This window comes from Silurus aristotelis (assembly GCF_946808225.1).
Source record: "Silurus aristotelis genome assembly, chromosome: 7".
NCBI classification, from domain to species: domain Eukaryota; kingdom Metazoa; phylum Chordata; class Actinopteri; order Siluriformes; family Siluridae; genus Silurus; species Silurus aristotelis.
Genome location: NC_139580.1, coordinates 2,265,247 through 2,285,246, shown reverse-complemented (window position 1 = coordinate 2,285,246; position 20,000 = coordinate 2,265,247). Strand labels below are relative to the sequence as shown.

The 20,000-nt window shown below is 42.2% G+C and overlaps 1 protein-coding gene and 2 long non-coding RNA genes across 4 annotated transcripts in view; 1 reads left to right on the top strand and 2 right to left on the bottom strand.

Moving 5' to 3' along the window:
- The window catches only part of LOC310728988, a 412,338-nt gene that overhangs the window by 33,000 nt on the left and 359,338 nt on the right, over window positions 1-20,000 (bottom strand). The gene's annotated exons all lie outside the window — the stretch shown is intronic.
- LOC310728983 lies at window positions 2,138-3,057 on the bottom strand. Its single transcript, XR_014534428.1, has 2 exons — window positions 2,854-3,057; window positions 2,138-2,664 (listed from the first exon to the last, which is right to left on the bottom strand). It is a non-coding gene; the product is annotated as an uncharacterized lncRNA (long non-coding RNA).
- On the top strand, window positions 2,355-18,694 carry LOC310728937 (uncharacterized protein; the record flags this gene model as incomplete). 2 transcript variants are annotated; one of them, XM_083546822.1, is made up of 4 exons in its annotated part: window positions 2,355-2,700; window positions 15,522-15,833; window positions 16,740-16,781; window positions 17,950-18,694. In XM_083546822.1, 4 exons carry the CDS (start codon window positions 2,355-2,357, stop codon window positions 18,183-18,185), a joined length of 936 nt encoding a protein of 311 aa, XP_083402948.1. In that variant the 3' UTR covers window positions 18,186-18,694. The 2 variants fall into 2 exon arrangements, with proteins under 2 accessions (XP_083402948.1, XP_083402949.1); XM_083546823.1 differs by lacking the exon at window positions 17,950-18,694 and adding an exon at window positions 16,953-17,079.

Sequence of the window (20,000 nt, the reverse complement as noted above, 5' to 3'; positions counted from 1 at the left end):
CTCCTTGCAGATCCTCTCCAGTTCTGTCAGGTTGGATGGTAAACGTTGGTGGACAGCCATTTTTAGGTCTCTCCAGAGATGCTCAATTGGGTTTAAGTCAGGGCTCTGGCTGGGCCATTCAAGAACAGTCACAGAGTTGTTGTGAAGCCACTCCTTCGTTATTTTAGCTGTGTGCTTAGGGTCATTGTCTTGTTGGAAGGTAAACCTTCGGCCCAGTCTGAGGTCCAGAGCACTCTGGAGAAGGTTTTTGTCCAGGATATCCCTGTACTTGGCCGCATTCATCTTTCCCTCGATTGCAACCAGTCGTCCTGTCCCTGCAGCTGAAAAACACCCCCACAGCACGATGCTGCCACCACCATGCTTCACTGTTGGGACTGTATTGGACAGGTGATGAGCAGTGCCTGGTTTTCTCCACACATACCGCTTAGAATTAAGGCCAAAAAGTTCTATTTTGGTCTCATCAGACCAGAGAATCTTATTTCTCACCATCTTGGAGTCCTTCTGGTGTTTTTTAGCAAACTCCATGCGGGCTTTCATGTGTCTTACACTATGGAGAGGCTTCCGTCGGGCCACTCTGCCATAAAGCCCCGACTGGTGGAGGGCTGCAGTGATGGGTGACTTTCTACAACTTTCTCCCATCTCCTGACTGCATCTCTGGAGCTCAGCCACAGTGATCTTTGGGTTCTTCTTTACCTCTCTCACCAAGGCTCTTCTCCCCCGATAGCTCAGTTTGGCCGGACGGCCAGCTCTAGGAAGGGTTCTGGTCGTCCCAAACATCTTCCATTTGAGGATTATGGAGGCCACTGTGCTCTTAGGAACCTTAAGTGCAGCAGAAATCTTTTTGTAACCTTGGCCAGATCCAATTCTGTCTCTGAGTTCTTCAGGCAGTTCCTTTGACCTCATGATTCTCATTTGCTCTGACATGCATTGTGATCTGGAAGGTCTTATATAGACAGGTGTGTGGCTTTCCTAATCAAGTCCAATCAGTATAATCAAACACAGCTGGACTCAAATGAAGGTGTAGAACCATCTCAAGGATGATCAGAAGAAATGGAAAGCACCTGAGTTAAATATATGAGTGTCACAGCAAAGGGTCTGAATACTTAGGACCATGTGATATTTCAGTTTTTCTTTTTTAATAAATCTGCAACAATGTCAACAATTCTGTGTTTTTCTGTCAGTATGGGGAGCTGTGTGTACATTCATGAGGAAGAAGAATGAACCTAAATGATTTTAGCAAATGGCTGCAATATAACAAAGAGTGAAAAATTTAAGGGGGTCTGAATACTTTCTGTACCCACTGTATAACTTATCGTTTTGAGCAATATCAACTTGACGACATACACTTATAAAGAAGTGTTGACTGATGATAACCCTAACACATAAATATTAGCTATTGATAGCTAGCATTTCACAATTACCAAAATGTACACGCATACATCACTCTGCTTTATCAAGGGTGCAAAACTTCACAAACTTCATAAACTCTGCGGTATCCAACAATCCCGCACTGCCATTCAAAGAAGTTACAAAATAAGATCCACCCTACTGTTTATAACACGTGCCGAGAGAACACTCAATAACAACAGCCAACAAAAATGCACAAATTAATATTTAACATAAAACATGCTTAGTTGATTAGTTACATTTTAGTTCAAATTAGATATTTATTCAATAAATAATTATAAATGATTATTGAAATAATTATTGATGGAAAAATGAAACAGATGGACAGATTTGTTTTAGATTATTTTAAATTCTATGTAAAACAAACCACCAGGCAGAAAAACAATAATTAAAGAACATTCCATGATCTTACACGCGCTCCATCACATTAGTAGCTCTGAGACCAAAGTCATGTCACCATATAGAGTGCAGTATAGAGTGAAATGAAACATTACTCCAGGATCAAAGTTAATCCACAACAAAGTTCATCACTGCTGCTGTGACTCTAAAATCCACCAACAGGGGGCAGTAAAGTCGTGGTGCAGTTACTGAGGTGATGAAGCCGTAGTGAAACGTGGGATTTTAAATGAGTGATTTGTTTTTTTTCAGGGTGTAAAATTGACACTAATACAGTGAACACTTGTTTGTGTGATTTTCTGCAGAAGCTGATCTTCCACTTATATTTAATGTGTTTAATAATCTGCCTTTGTTTGTGTTTGTAGCAGGAAATCTGTAAAAACTCCACACGAGTCTTCCAGGCATCATGATCCTCCTTTCTATTTCCATCTTCTGGCTCTCTGTCTGTGTGGGTGAGTGACCTGGTTCAAGTCCAACAACACACAAGTGTCCTCACATTCATTACAATATGCTACAATTTTTATAAAATGCTCCAAATCATGTAGATTGTAATGTTTCCCCCCACAGACTCCATCACTCCCATTACTGTAGAAGCTCATGTGGGTTCCACAGCTCTCCTGCCATGTACCCTGAGTAAAGTCTTCACCCAAACATCAGTTATTCGGTGGAGTACTCATAATGAGGTTGTGTTTGAGAGAAGCTTTAATGGTACACATGTGGGTGAAGGATATGAAGGACGTGTGGACGTTCCTGAGGACGAGCTGCGTAAAGGAAACTGTTCTCTGGTGTTGAAGGATGTCAGATTCACTGATCACGCTTTCTACAGATCCTTTGTGAGGGAACATGTGAAGGATACAAACACTAACAAAACAGAAATCAGCGGAGTTCAACTAGATGGTGAGAAAATTATTATGTATAATGTAAAAATATAAAAGTCACGGTGTTTCTTATTTGCTCACATTTGAACACATTATTCAGAATTAACAGATAAATTGAAAAAAAAAAAGATATAAATATAGACATGAACAAAAGGTGCACTATTGTATTTACTAGAAAGCTGATCAGAAAGGGTCAGAGGTCATCTGGTTGTGATTGGATATGTGCATCAGGACTGAGATCCTGCAGGATGGAACAGTTTAAACAAGCAGTCAGATATGAAGCTGACAGGACGAGGACACAAAGACAGTTAGAGCAGCATCCAGATGTTTATCAGGTGGTTAGGAAGATGCTGTAGTTCCTCCTCGATGTTTTCACAGAGCACAGTTTACACTCTGCTTTGATTTGATCATTAATTGTGAAATAAATCCAGATCACTACAATATTGTCAGGATTATAGACATGTTTAGTCAGTCTTTCTCCTTTGTTAGCAATAATCTTATCAATGAGAAGTGTAAGTTAGTTTGCTCTTCGACGGAGAAGATCTAAGCATTAGAGGAGCGCATCCAGAGTCTAGAGAGACATAGTGAGTGTGAGAGCAGTCTAGGTCCTGCAGGGGAAAGTCTGGATGCCCTAGGTGGAGTTAGCATTCCCCCTGACTCCAGCATTAGAGCCCTCGCAGCGGGGTGAGTGTGTGACGACTTGGTGGCATACTCGCAAAGCCAAAGATAACGCTACGGCTCGCCCACGGGAGCACCATTCCTCTCCGCTTCACGTGTCCAACAGGTTTGCTCTCTTCAGTGCAGCACCCGCTGAGATACCTGAAAGAGCTCTGGTTATAGGAGACTCTATTCTGAGGCACGTGAAATTAGCTAGATCTTTAGGAGCACCAGCAGCACAGGTGTCATGTGTATACCGGGAGCCAGGGCGCCAGACATAGCAGGTCAGCTTAGGTTTTTAGGAAAGCACAGGTTCTCTAAGATAGTTTTTCACACAGGAGCTAATGATATATGCCTTTGACAGTCAGAGGTTACTAAGAGTAATATTATAGAGGTGTGTAAATTAGCGAAGGCAATGCCCGATGTAGTAACATGTTCTGGCCCCATCCCAATGCAACATGGCAATGTAGCCTACAGCAGGTTATGGTCGCTGAACTCTGGCCTCCCGACATTTTCAAGATGCCGCCGCTGTGTTTGGCCTGCCACTTGCTCCTCTGTTTTTTCATGTGTGTTTTTGCTACTGTCTCGTCGTTTACTGTGTATGATGGCACCATGCTGCTGGAACTGCGTTTTACAACTAATCACCTCTTAAATACACAGTCCTTTAAACCACCACTCTTGACATTAATTCCTCCTTTCCTGAGACGCCCTGACTGTCTGCTACCAGGCAGGAAGTGCCGCAAAAGACACGTCGGAGAGGCGGGTTACATGTCAGACTGAGGACTCACCTGGATTCTGATTCAGGATTTGGCAATGCTAGAAGATATCGAGAATGCTACCGATGGCTTCGGGGTGTTGGCTCCAACACTGGCGTTCCATTTCCGTGTCCCCGCCGCGTTGAAACATCCACCCGGGGTTGTGTCTAAGGAAACCTCTGTCCAATTCCTCATGTGACATCGTCGCCTGCCAACTTTTCCACGTTCCGCATGGCACTTTGTAACACCAGATCGCTCAATAACAAAACATTTGTCCTCAATGATGTCATCTCATCTCACAATCTGGATCTGTTTATCCTCACCAAAACCTGGCTGCCCCCAGGTGATGTCAGTGCCTTTTTGGAAATCCTCCCCTCTGGTTACCTTTACCTAAACACGCCGCTGCAAACGGGTAGGGGCGGGGGGATAGCCACCATACATAGACAGTCCCTGAAGTGCCACCAGCTGTCCACTAGAGAGTATTCCAGCTTCGAGTTACAAGTATTTGTGCTTACACTACCCTGTCCGATTTTATGTGCAGTTATCTACCGGCCACCCAAATTAAACAAGGATTTTCTCAGAGTTTCTGACAGAGTTTCTAGCAAAGTTTGACAATATTATAATCTGTGGTGACTTTAACATTCATGTTTGCTGCCCCTCTGATAAACCTGCTAATGATTTTAAGGCACTTTTAGACTCATTAGATCTGGCCCAGTCCATTTCCTGTCCCACCCATAGGTTAGGTCACACTCTTGACCTTATTATCTCTCGTGGGGTTATTGTGTCAACTTGTGAGGTCATGGATTTTCCCATCTCTGACCAATCTCTCATACGGTTTGACATTTGTGCTGTTTCACCTGCACCAACGTCTACTGCCCCTCATCGCCATCACATTATTACCTCATCTACAGTCGATGATTTTGTTGCTGCCTTCTCTGTTTCTGATCTCGCCTCTACTACTGAATTGGCATCGCCTCTTGTCCGGACCGTTTCCTCACCTCCTTCTATACCATCTGCTCCCAGATTATGGACTCTGTTGCGCCCTACAAGGTAAAGTCGACCAATGGTCCATTGGAACTCTGCCTCAATGATACAACTCGGGCCCTCAGGCGCTGGTGTAGACAGGCTGAGCGAAAATAAAAGAAGGATAGGCTGCAGGTGTCACTGGAGATGTTTAGAGTCAGTCTTGCCACCTATCAGAGTGCACTGAAGGAAGCTAAAGCACAGTACCTTTCTGCTCTTATCAATAGCAATAGCCACCGCCCTGGAATTTTATTCAGCACTATCAATTCTGTCATAAATCCGGTGTCTGTCGCGTAAATAACGTTTCTGTAAACACATGCAATGCGTTCACACAACATTTTTTGGACAAGGTTTTGTCTGTTAGGCAAAACATTACATAAATCCCCGCTGTTGCCATGTCTACTCATGCGGCGCAATGTGTGCTAGAGAACTTTGATGCAGTTACTCTGGTGGACCTCAAAAAAGCTGTCCACGAGTTGAAGCCCAACACCTGCCTCTTTAGACGCTGTTCCTGCCAGGATTTTGAAGGAGGCTGTTGACATTGTAGGTCCCATCCTTGTCTCCTTCATAAACAGCTGTTTTAGTGTGGGTACTGTTCCCGCTGCTCTCAAACATGTTATTGTTAGACCGCTGCTCAAGAAACCCAACCTTGACCCCTCCATACTATCCAACTTCCGCCCTATATCTAACCTGTCATTTCTGTCTAAGTTGATGGATAAGCTTGTTTTCGCCCAGCTTCAGTCTCACCTTCAACTGCACGACTTTGGTGAAACATTTCAGTCTGTTTTCAGGTCAAGACATGGCACTGAATCAGCGTTATTGAGGGTGTTATTGAGGGTGGGGAGTGGTGGCTCCAGTGGTTAAGGCACTAAATTACTGATCAGAAGGTCGGGGGTTCAAGCCCTGGTATTGCCAAGCTGCCACTCTTGGGCCCTTGACCAAGGCCATTAACCCTCTGTGTGCTCCAGGGGCGCCGTATCATGGCCGACCCTGCGCTCTGACCCCAGCTTTCAAGCAAGCTGGGATATACGAAGAACAACATTTCACTGTGCTGTAATGTATATGTGACAAATAAAGGCTATTCTATTCCATAATGACATTCTTGGAGCCCTGGATGGTAAAAGCTCTGTGGTTTTGGTGTTACTGGATCTAACCACTGCATTTGACACCATAGATCATGCCAGCCTCATCTCTCGTCTTCAACATGTTGGTCTGCAGGGTGCAGTGGTAAATTGGTTCTCATCATAACTCACTAACAGAACTTTTTCAGTAATGCTTATTGATGATTCTTCCTCGGTTGATCCTCTTTCATGAGTATTCAAAGACTCAGTCAAAGACTGAGTACATTCTGTTTAGCCCAGATTCACCCAGCAGTTCTCTTAGTTTTGATCCTCTAACACCTAAGTTTGCATTTACCGTGCATAACCTGGGTGTTATTTTTGACAAAAGTATGCACTTTTGCATTTATGCATTTCATCAACTTGGAGGAGTACACGTCAACAGTGACCAGCTACATCGGCAAGTGCATTGATGACGTGACCATCTCCAAGACCATCACTACACGCTCCAACCAGAAGCCGTGGATGACCGCCAAGGTGCGTGCGCTGCTACAAACAAGAGACTCCGCCTTCAGAGCAGGGGACAGGGCGGCCTTGAAAACAGCAAGGGCCAAACTGTCCCGTGCCATCCGAGAGGCGAAGCACGACAGGACAGGAGACACCCGGCGCATGTAGCAGGGCATCCAAGCGATCACGAACTACAAGACAAAATCACCTGCTTGTGACTGTGACGCCTCCATCCCAGATGCGCTAAACGACTTCTACGCCCGGTTAAAGGTGCAGAACAACATGGTGTGGAGGAAGACCATCCCTCCTCCCAGTGACCAGGTGCTCTGTCTAACCACAGCTGAAGTGAGGAAAACTATGCAGAGTTAACCCACGGAAGTCTCCTGGACCAGACAACATTCCTGGCAGAGTGCTTAGGGAATGTGCACAACAGCTAGCGGATGTCTTCTCCGACATCTTCAACATCTCCCTGAGCAGCGCCACTGTTCCTACGTGTCTCAAGACGACAACCATCATTCCTGTGCCGAAGAAGTCTTCTGTCTCCTGCCTCAATGACTATCGTCCCGTTGCACTCACACCCATCATGATGAAGTGCTTCGAGAGGCTCGTCATGAGGCACATAAAGACCCAGCTTCCACCCGCACTGGACCCCATGCAGTTCGCGTTTCGTCCAAACCGCTCCACGGACGATGCTATCTCCACAACCCTTCATCTGGCCCTCACTCATCTGGATAACAAGGATTCTTATGTAAGGATGCTGTTCATAGACTTCAGTTCAGCATTCAACACAATCATTCCTCAGCACCTGATCGAGAAGCTGAGCCTACTGGGCCTGAACACCTCCCTCTGCAACTGGATCCTGTACTTCCTGACTGGAAGACCTCAGTCAGTCCGGATCGGAAACATCATCTCCAGCACCACCACACTGAGCACTGGAGCCCCTCAGGGCTGTGTGCTCAGTCCACTGCTGTTAACTCTACTGACTCACGATTGTGCACCAATGCACAGCTCGAATCATATAATCAAGTTTGCCGATGACACGACCGTGGTGGGTCTCATCAGCAAGAACGATGAGTCAGCATACAGAGAGTAGGTGAAACGGTTAACTGCCTGGTGTGGAGCCAACAACCTGTCTCTGAACGTTGATAAAACTAAAGAGATGTTTGTTGACTTCAGGAGAACACAGAGTGTGTGATGTGAATAAGTGTAAAATCTATACTGAACTGCTGCTAGGCTTTCTTGGTGGATGACCACACACAACCGTCACACACACTCTTCACCCTCCTACCATCAGGGAAACGGTTCTGAAGCATTCGGGCCGCCACATCAAGACTGTGCAACAATTTTTTTCCCGCAAGCCATCAGGCTCCTCAACAAACATCCGAACTGAACTCTCGCTCACACACACACACACACACACACACACACACACACACACACACACACACACACACACACAGCTGTGTGACTGATCTGTACAAACCGGACTCAACACACATACATACACTTCGCACACCCAGGTTTCAATACCATTCACACTTTTCATTATCGCAAAATGTTTACATGCCCTTTGTTGCTGATCTTCCGGGACTTGTTCTTTTGCACAATATTCTGTCCAAATCCTTTGGTCACTGTTCAGCTTATTTTGATTGCTGCTATTGCTGAATTGCACAACTCTGTTTACATTTTTCTGTTTACATTTTTCTGCTACTGTTTGCACCTTATTCTGTCACGACAGGTTTTACTGGCGGAGCTATTTTTATATTTTTATATTTTGTGTATTGTCCTGCACTGTCTTGTGTTGTCTTTTGCACTGTTTGCACCAGCTGCACACATTCAATTCAATTCAATTCATTTTTATTTGTATAGCGCTTTTAACAATGAACATTGTCTCAAAGCAGCTTTACACAGATAATGCGGTGATTAAAAATGAATATGTTCTTTATGAGTAAGTTTGTCCCTGATAAGCAAGCCGGTGGCGACTGGCGACTGTGGCAAGGAAAAACTCCCCGAGATGGCATAAGGAAGAAACCTTGAGAGGAACCAGACTCAAGAGGGAACCCATCCTCATCTGGGTTACACCGAATGTCCATTTGTGGTGGGTATACAATGTTGCGGGGTGCAGTGATGATGATCAAACATGCACTTTAGGTGGATCTAAGTTCTCGGCCCTGTGTTTTTCTGTTCTGTACTGTTCTTTTATGTAGCACCAGGGTTCAGGAGGAACGTTGTTTCATTTCACTGTGTACTGCATCAGCTATATATGGTTGAAATGACAATAAAAGCTTCTTGACTCTTGACTTGACTCTTGACTTCGATAAACAGATCAGTGCAGTAGTGAAGGCAAGCTTTTACCAGCTAAGACTACTCAGCAAGGTGAAACCATTCTTGTCCCAATCTGACCTTGAAAAAGCTATACATGCCTTCATCAGCTCGAGGATTGACTACTGTAATGCTCTTTACACTGGACTTAATCAATCACTTCTCAATCAGCTCCAAATGGTACAAAACGCGGCAGCACGTCTTCTCTCTAACACCCCCAAACGCTCACACATCACCCCTGTCCTCCGCTCGCTTCACTGGCTTCCGGTGCGGTTTAGGGTGGAGTATAAGGTCCTGCTGTTTGTGTTCAAGGCCATCAATGGACTGGCCCTGGCCTACCTCGCCGAATTAATAACGGTCTACCAACCAGCCAGAACTCTCCGCTCCTCTGGACGTACCTCTCTGGTCACTCCCAAGTACAAATATAAAAAGTTTGGAGGCCGGTCATTTGCTGTCCAGGCACCAAAGCTGTGGAAAGCCCTTCCAGCACACATACGATGCATCACTGTGCTTAATGTTTTTAAATCGCAGTTGAAAACTCATTTATTTATTATTTATTTATTGAGTCAGTTATTACTTTTACATTTGTGTGTTGGTTTGGATCCCTTAATCTGAAAAATAGAAATAGACTTCAGGGTATTGTTAAAGTGTGTGGTAAGATTGTCGGCACCCACCTGATCGATTTAAACAGTTTGCATAAAGCAAGGACTCCGAGGAAGGCCGAGTTAATGTTAAGAGACTCCAGCCATCCTTTGCAGAATCTCTTTATGTTGTTACCTTCTTCACGTAGATATTCTTTACCGCTTTGCAGGACAAATAGATTTAAAAAGGTTTTTAAATACTTACATTTATTTTTTTTTTTTTCTCTCTGTACTGTTTGTTTGTTGTTGTGTGTTTGGGATTGTACGGATTCTGCTGGCTGTGAAACAAATTGCCCCTCTGGAATAATAATAATAAAGTTGACCTTGATTTATTTATGTGTTACAAGCTTTTAACACGTAGCCCCTGATTCAACTGCTATTTTATGTACATTGTGTTCTTATATTTTATTGTCTATTGTTGTTTTACTGGAAAGCGCCTTGTGCTCCTTTCGGTTGTTGTAAGGCGCTATATAAATAAAATTTGATTGATTGATTGATTGAACTGCCGGATGTCCGAGTGGTGCTCCAAAATCAACGTGGGCTTCATAAATAATTGGAGCAATTTTGAGGGCAAGGCTGGCCTGTTAAAAAGCACTAGTTAAAAAGTGACTGTCCAGAGTGAAGGCCAGGGAGCAGACAGACAGGCTAAACCGACCGTCTGCTGAACACACAGCAGCACCTCTGATCTAAAGATAGGATTGCTGAATATTAGATCTCTCACATCAACAGCGCTTACTATAAAGGAAATTATTACCAAACAGGAATTTTAAATAATGTGTTTGACAGAAATGTGGATTAAACCGAATAAATATTTAGCATTAAATGAAGCGAGTCCTCCTGGGTATAGTTCCATACACCAACCCCTTCTAAATGGCAGAGGAGGTGGAGTCATAGCTATTTATAACAATGATCTAAACATCATACAAAAAGTGAACACAAATGTAAAACATTTGAAGTTCTTTACACCAACATCAAATATTTAGTGTCCAAAAGCTGGTCTAGTCAGTCAATTCCATTAATTATTAATTATAGACCCCCAGGGCCCTAGTCTGATTTTCTCATAGAATTTGCAGATTTCATCACAAATTTAGCTACTTCTTTAGACAAAGCATTAATTGTTGATGACTTTAATATTTATTATACTCTATACTCTACATTATACTCTAGATGATGTAGCTCCCCTTAAGACCAAAATGTTTAGGGAGAAAAAAATTAGCACAGTGGTATAATGATCATACGTGCACCTTAAAACAGACCGGAAATTAGAACGTAAATGGCGTCAAACAAAATTAACAGTATTTCAAATAGTATGGAAGAAGAGCCTCCTCAATTATAGAAAATCTCTTAGTGCTGCTCAATTAGCATATTTCTCCACCCTCATAGAAAATAACAAGCATAATCCTAGATTTTTATTCAGCACGGTAGCAAAATTAACATGGATTAAAAGCACTGCACTCACATGCACACCATCATTAGGTAGTAATGATTTCATGAACTTTTACAATAATAAAGTTGAAAACATCAGGCAAGAAATCCAGATGATTCAAATAAATCCAAACTATTTTACAAATAACAGTGTAGACAGCAGTGTAATTATAACAGACCATTAATTACAAAGCTTCACTCCTAATGACTTAATTTAATTTATTTCCTCATCAAAATCATCAACCTGCATTCTCGATCCCTCGCCTACAAGTTTCCTCAAACAGATAATTCCAGAGGTAATTGAACCTGTTTTAAAAATAATAAACTCTTCCAATAGCACTGGTTTTGTACCTAAATCCTTCAAACTGTCAGTTATCCACCCCCTAATTAAGAAACCTGACCTTGACCCATGTCAGCTGTCCAACTACAGACCAATATCAAACCTCCCCTTTATATTCAAAATTCTAGAAAAAGTTGCAGCACAACAGTTCTGCTCACACCTACTTATGAATAACATTTTTGAAATGTATCAGTCAGGATTTCGGCCTCATCATAGCACAGAGACAGCGCTAGTTAAGGTGGTAAATGACCTGCTATTGGCCTCTGATCAGGATTTTGTCTCTTTAATTTTTTTGCTTGGCCTTAGTGCAGCTTTTCACACCATTGATCACACTATACCGCTTGCTTGACTTGAGCATGCTGTTGGAATAAAGGGAATAGCTTAAATAGCGTATTTGACTGATCGCTATCAGTTTGTTGATGTAAATGGTGAGTTTTCCACCCTCTCTGAGGTAAAGTTTGGTGTTCCCCAAGGATCTCTCTTAGGCCCACTGCTTTTCTCTTTATATAGCTGCCTCTGGGTGAAATTATACATAAACATGGTATTCGCTTCCATTGCTATGCTGATGATACACAACTGTATATTTCAGCAAAGCCAGATGAGAGAGATCAGCTTGTGCTTTAGCTGTGTGCTTTAGCTCTATCTGTGTGCTTTAGCTCTATCTTGAATCTACTTTCTTCTGGTAAGGAAGGATTCTAATTTTGTATATCTATTTAATTCAGTTGATTCTAGAGTGTTGGTCTGTGCTTATTAGTTTGGTCAGGTGATTAATCAAGGGTAGTTTCAGTCTCACTTGAGGTGTGATTTGTGGGCAGGGCTTACTCACTTATATTAAAGGTGCTCCTTGGTTGTAGGTAGCCCCCCTTAAGCCAGTAACGCTTAGTGTTTATTTAGAAATTCTTATTTGTACTTTTTCTTTTTAAAACACGTTGATCTCTGTAGTCATCTGTAGTCATCTCTTACAGACACAGACGTTCCCATCCACAGAACAGATGTCTCATTGCCAGTAACCTCATCTACCCTGCCCAAACAGCGGTGGTAGGTGGGCTCTGGAATTGCCAGTCTGCTGTAAGGAAAGCTGACTTTATCACAGTCTTGGCTTCCCACTACACCTTCGACTTTCTGGCACTTACTGAGACCTGGATATCCCCACAGAACACTGCTACACAAGCTGCTCTGTCTTCTGCCTATGCTTTCTCTCACTCACCAAGAGAAACTGGTAGAGGTGGTGGTACTGGTCTACTTTTATCACGGAGATGGTGTTTCACACCTCTCCCTTTGTCTCATCTAACCATGTCTTCTTTTAAATTTCATGCAGTTTCAGTAACCTCTCCAATCAACCTTTTCATCATTGTCATCTACCGCCCCCCTGGTCCCCTTGGAGACTTCCTAGAAGAGATGGACACGCTCCTCAGTAATTTCCCCTCTGATAGCAGTACTACAAAACCCAAGGAGGCTTCTTGTCCCACACCGTGGCTGTCAGACGTTTTGCGCAGCAATCGACGAGAACTCAGATCTGCAGAGAGGAAGTGGAAAAAAATCACAACTCGATGTAGACCTCGCATCTTACCGTGCACTCCTGACCAAATTTTCTTTGGAGGTAACTTCTGCCAAAACTGCCTTCTACAAGAAAAAGCTTGAGGCCTCTGCACAAAATCCTTGTAAGCTTCACAACATCTCTTCACTACTCAACCCCCCTGCTGCACTTGCTCCATCCTCCCTGACTGCTAATGACTTTGCCTCCTTCTATGATGAGAAGATTAAGAAAATCTGCCAGACTTTCACTTCACCAATCCCTTCACTGGCTTCCAGTAGCTGCACGTATCAGATTCAAAACACTGATGCTTGCCTACAAGGCGAAATGAATCAGCACTATCTTACCTCAGTGACCTTATCACATCTTGCACTGCACCACGCTGTCGGAGATCCTCCAACACTGCTCGACTGATACCACCTTCTCTCAGAATGAGAGGTAAGTGCACTTCAAGGCTCTTCTCTGTTCTGGCTCGAAGGTGGTGGAATGAACTTCCCCTAGATGTCCGTACAGCAGAGTCCCTGACTAACTTCAAGCGACGACTGAAGACCTACATCTTCCTGAAATACTTAAATTAGCACTTTCCAAGTTTGCTTTGTAGAATTCAAAAGTTATATTTATATTAAGTTTGTAATCTTGCGTACCAGTGTTCATTGCTAGAGACTCAAAGCACTTTTGTACGTCGCTCTGGATAAGGGCGTCTGCTAAATGCCGCAAATGTAAATGTAAATCAGCTGAACAATGTTGAGGAGTGTATAAAGGACATTAGACAGTGGATGCTCAATAACTTTCTTCTGCTCAACTCAGATAAGACGGAAGTACTTTTACTGGGACCACATGCAGCTAGAAGCAAACTTTGCGTTTACGTAGCATCTCTGGATGGTGTTTCTGTTTAAGCGTTTACAGCAGTCAAAGAGCTTGGTGTGATTATTGACCCGAGTCTTTCCTCGAGGCTCACGTGAATAATATTACCAGGATCTCCTTCTTTCAACTTAGAAATATTGCTAAAATTAGAAATATGATGTCGTTACAGGATGCAGAAAAACTAGTTCATGCTTTTGTAACATCTAGATTAGACTACTGTAACACTTTACTGTCTGGGTGTGTGAGTAAGTGCAGAAATAAGCTTCAGTTAGTTCAGAATGCAGCAGCAAGAGTCCTCACTAGATCTAGGAAATATGACCACATCACCCCTGTTTTAATCATCTACACTGCTCCCAATTACATCTCACACTGATTATAAAATACTACTACTGACGTATAAAGCACTTAACGCTCTCATGCCGCAGTATCTTGGTGAACTTCTGTACCAAAAGGTGCAGGTTATTTCTTGGTACCTTAAATAATGAAGACTACAGCATGGGGCAGATCTTTCTCTTATAAACCCCACAGTTATGGAACAACCTTCCAATCAGTGTTCGGGACGCAGACACAGTCTCAGTGTTCAAGTCGAGGTTAAAAACATATATTTATTTAGTCAAGCCTTTTATCAGTAGATTTTTTTTTTTAGGTAAAAGAGAAGATCTGGAGGGATCATGGATATAGAGTGTTTGGTGAACTGGGATATTTGTATCCTGTCATCCCCTCACTCTCACACGTTCACTCAGGTTTGTTGATGGTGGTGTGGTGGGTCGTCTCTTATCCCAGAGATCCCTCATGTCTGTCTCACCTTCTGGATCTCCCTTTTAGCTATGCTGCCATAGCAAGACTTGCCGGAGTCCAAACTGTACAGTGATATTAACTTTCATACAACAATAAGGACACATAATAATTCATATCTTTCTCCTGTCACCCCTCCTTTCTTTCTCTCTCTCCCGGGTTAAAAAACTTTTTTTTTGTTCCTGCCCCTCTTCCCTCCGTGGATCTTCCCAATTCATCCAGGCCTGCCTCTGGATAGTTTTCTTTTTGATTGGAGGCCACTCTGTGCAGCTTGGGATGCTTTCTCATGAATGCCTTGGGTGGTTCCATGATTGGTTGGTTGCATTGACTAAGGACTACAGTTTGCTTCTGATCATCATCACTGCACCCCGCAACATCAATAAATGGACATTCGGTGCAACTCAAATGAGGATGGGTTCCCTCTTGAATCTGGTTCCTTCCTTATGCCATCTCAGGGAGTTTTTCCTTGCCACAGTCGCCACCGGCTTGTTTATCAGGGACAAACTTACTCATAAAGAACAGATAAATCTTTTATCACCACATTATCTGTGTAAAGCTGCTTTGAGACAATGTTCATTGTTAAAAGCGCTATACAAATAAAAATGAACTCATGAATTGAAATCTGTTTTTCACAAGCCACTGCAGCAGGTCTCATGTTTGTTGTTACGTTTAATGTTTGTTGTCTCATGCTGTCGGTTCCTGCTTGTGCTCAGGATTTGTTTTTCTACTTTAGTTTCTGATTGTTCTGGATTTTGTTCCTTAGGGTTTGTTTGCACTTTCTGTAAGAAATGACCTGAACGTAGCTGCTCCTGCCGTGTTCCATGACCAATCTACACGAGGTTTTACTCTACAGAGTGTTACATGATATCAGATATTAGAAAATATAATAATTTTCTATACATTTTTTGTGTCTCTACAGTTGTTCAGAGTGTTACAGCTCAGGTGGGATCCACAGCAGTGCTGCCATGTGACTGGAGAAATCTGTCCATCCAAACACCTCATGTTGAGTGGCATACTGGTGATGAGACTGTGTTTGAGCGACTGGGTAAAGAGTCATTTCAGGGTAAAGGATATGAGGGACGTGTGGACGTTCCTGAGGAGGAGCTGCCTAAAGGAAACTGTTCCCTGGTGTTGAAGAACGTCAGTGTTCCTGATAAAACTCTGTACAGCAGCTACATGGTAGTGAAGAACATCAACAAATTGGTGCAGAACATTAAACTCTCAGTCAGTGGTAAGTGGATTAGTATCAGATGATGCTGAATACGACACGTACAGTATCAGTTCCACAGTTATAAAAGAATGAAAATGACTAAACTCAGGTGAACAGGATTCTGTATTTAATGTAGATGTCAGTGTTTCTCAGTTCTGCTTGAAGCTGCACTACACAGTTTACTGTTTGGTTTTGTTAGACTGAGTGTGGAGAACACACACCTCCTGTCCTGCATTTCAATACTGTTATATACCTCACACACTCACTGACTTCCCTGTACTAGATCAAGTGTGTTTCCTACATTACACACAGGAATTTTTCCCTTCTGAAGTGTAGAGTGACGTTCAGACCTCATCTAAAAGACACATTAATTTATGGAGTTTTAGGATTAAGAACAATTTCAGTAATTTATAATAAATGTGAAATTGTTTAGGGATTAAGGGACACTGTATGAAAAAATCCCAATACAAACAGCAGAAGTGTTTAAACACATTCAGGAGACTGAAGAAAATCCCTCATCAGATAAACACACACTGAAGGATGTTTGCATGTGATTGACACGTGTTCATGTTCCAGTGAAATCTGTCAGTTTGACAATTACATGATAGGAGTCTTATGAGCTTCATTATTTTATTAGATTTACTGATCAATTATTGCTCCTGTACAGTCATTTGTGGTGCTGATGCACAAGGAAAAATGTGAACTAAATCCTGACTCAGCAATAATATTAACTGTGAGAATGAGTTTTATTCCACAATGAGACCAATGGAGACGAGAAGTAGATCCATCAGAATTAAAATGCAGGACAGGACTGGGAGAAACTCTGCACTTTTATTTATAAAAATTTTGACACTTCTGCAGTTATGAAGTAAAATATTTAGAAGAAAAGAATGAACAATAAAATGTGACATTTTCCTTCCTTTAAAGAAAAATCTGAAGAGAGGAAAGATGATCCATCAGCTCCCTCAGGTGGGTAAACATCATATTTATTTGTTATTAATATTTTTTATGTGACTCTTTAACCCTCTAAATCTCCATTTATCTCAGTCACATTGTCAGATAAAATATTTATCACATGTCTACCCAGACTTTATTTTTATATTTTATTAAATAATTAAAATAAATTATTTGTGTCTTTAGGTGAAGCTGGTAGAAAAAAACTGGTGATCATCATCATCCTTCCCATTATGTGTTGTGTTCTTTTCATATTTCTAACAATTTGGTGGAAAACCATTATAATTTCTTAAAAGGCAGAGACTTTGCAAGTTTCTCATTCAAATCAACAAGTGAACACCACTGGGATGCAGGAGAACATTTCTGATTGATGCTCACATGAAGCTGTGATGCTGAAACACCACAATATCAACACATGAGAAATACTCAGTATTTATCCAAAACATTTTATAAATTACAGCTACTAGCAGGTAAAGGCTTTATTGTTTTCAAACATAAATATCCACTCATCACTCCAGAATGACCAATGAAATCAGAATTCTAGAAATTACTTCTTTTTTTTTTAATCAAACACAGTCATTGGTTGCACAAGCCAGGTCACAATATGCACAATATGCACAATATGCAAGCCAGGTCATAATATGCATATGTGATTGTACATGTTTTACGCTGGATGCCCTTCCTAACACAACAATCCCCATTTATCTGTGCTTGGGGAGGGTTTTGTTAGGAAGGGCATCCAGGGTAAAACATGTACAATCAAATATGCATATTATGATTCAGAAATCCATTCCGGATCGGTCAAGGCCCGGTTTAGCAATGACCACCACAGTTATCATTAACCAACAGGCTACCGGTCGGTGGAAATTGGGCTATTGCTGGCCAAAGGAGGAGAAGGAGAGAAGAAAGAAGCCTAGAGAGACAACAGGAAATGGAGAAGTGTTCACCACGGATGAACACAATTGACCTACGGACCGGTCCTGGTCCATGGCCCGGGGGTTGGGGACCACTGTTCTAAAGCATGGCCCTTTTTCACACACACACACACACACACACACACACACACACACACACACACACACACACACACACACACACACACACACACACCTTTGTTGTGCAAAAAAAACCCCAGAAAAATAACAAACAAAAACCAGACGTTCTTTTCTTGTTGTGTCTCCAGGAGGAAGCAGCTCTTCCATGTTATGTGACTCTCAGGACACGCCTCCGTCTCCGAAGTGTTGCGATAAGTCATATTCACGTAGCAGCAGTGGTGCTGAGCGAACGCACTCAAGAAACAGTTTATTGAGAAGAAATAAAGCTTCATACACTATATTGGCAAAAGTATTGGGTTGCTATAAGTGGTTCTTTTCCAAAATGTTACCACAATGCTATAGGACATCTTTAGATGCACTTTAATAACATTTTGTATTCACTTGAATTTGGAAACCCAAACCTGTTTCAGCATTTCGATGCCCCTGTGCAGAAAGTGAGCTCCTTGAAGATCTGGTTTACATGCTTTGGAGAGGAAGATCTTGAGTGGCCTGCTATAGAGCTCTGATCTCATCCCTACTGAACACCTTTGGGATGAATGTGAACGCTGACTGCACCCCAGGTCTCCTCACCTACACCAGTAACTGCTTTTCATAATACCCTTGTGGCTGATGAACACAAATATCCATAAGTACACTCCAAAATCTAGTGGAACATCTTCCCAGAAGGAAAGGAATTTAGGAGCAAATTGGGAATAAATGTGAAATGTGATGCTCAAAAATCATATAACATACTTATGACCAGGTGACCGAATACTTTTAGCAATATAGTGTATCACAAATCAATGCCTCACATCTTTAACTTTTATTCCCATGTACAAATGCGAATCGCTGAATCTTACCATCCATAATATCCTATATTTGCAAATATATATATATAGTGGTGTAACGGTACACAAAATTCATGGTTCGGTAGGTGCCTCAGTTTTTAATTCATGCTTTGGTTCAATTTTGGTACAGTTGAAGGGAAAAAATCTGTTAAAAATTGTTAATCGCAATTTATTATCATTAACATTTGTGAACAGCAACAGTTTACATTTTTAAAACTATTTCAAATAAAATGCCTGCTTGTTTAAATCTATATATATATAAAGCTCAAATACCACTGACTGACTCACTCACATCACGAAATCTCAAAAACATACCTTCCTCTTGGGTCTTAGGTGCTCACTAAGAAAGGGTTTTGAAAAATTCGCCCTGGATCGCGGCTAACTCGCGGAAAACGCGATTTCTCACGCATTGTAAATTCTTTGAAATAACATTACAGATCCCAATGAAACTTACTACATTGTTTCTTATTATATGTTAGATGCACGATAAAAAATATTTTCTTAGTAGTTTGCCCTGTATCCGTACTACAAAGGGGGAGTACCTTATTTGTTGATGTTACGTTCTGATCTCTGATCATCCAGTCCTGCTCAGTGCTTACTGCTTATTGCCATATTGCTTAGCGTTCTGCCTTCCGTATCGAAGCACGGGTACTTTCAGCTAGTTTATATATATCAAATAATTTTGAATATTTAATAAAAAATATAATAGAACAAATCTAATTAATGCAATGCACTTATTATATTTATCAAAATGAATAATAAATTAAATTGGCACAAAATAAATTGATTGAATAGAAAATCTACTTAACTGTTCTGCTTATTTTAGCATACTTTAACAAATGTCTTCATTCCTTCCATCATTTATCCCATTCCCACCTGTCAGGGATCCCCCTGCCACGCCGCCCTCGGTAGCTGTCAGGGATTCACCCTGCCACACCCCCCTCGATAGCAGTCACGCTGCCTTTGTTTGTTGTTTTCAACGGCTTGTGAGTGTTTTGTGTTGTACGGTTTTGAAATAAAAGGACAATGATTGGACTATATCGGCTTCCGCGTCAACAGCCTGACAGAACGACCGACCTAAAGCGAACGTGGTTTCAACACACCGCGTTTCCGACCGCGACGGATCGGCAGCTGAACCCGGCTTCGGATTTCCTCCGGAAGCTCAGTGCCACTCCTCGCGGTTCAGATCCACAGAAGCCGGATGATGAGAGCGCGGCTGCGCCACGCCCCTCAGAGAGCACGAGGGGATTACCGGCTCGTTACTCGGGAAAAAAGACGAATTGGGCGGATTTCTGCAAGGCATCGGCGAGTATGTGGCTGTTAACATTTCCCGGTTTCCTTCCGAACGAGCC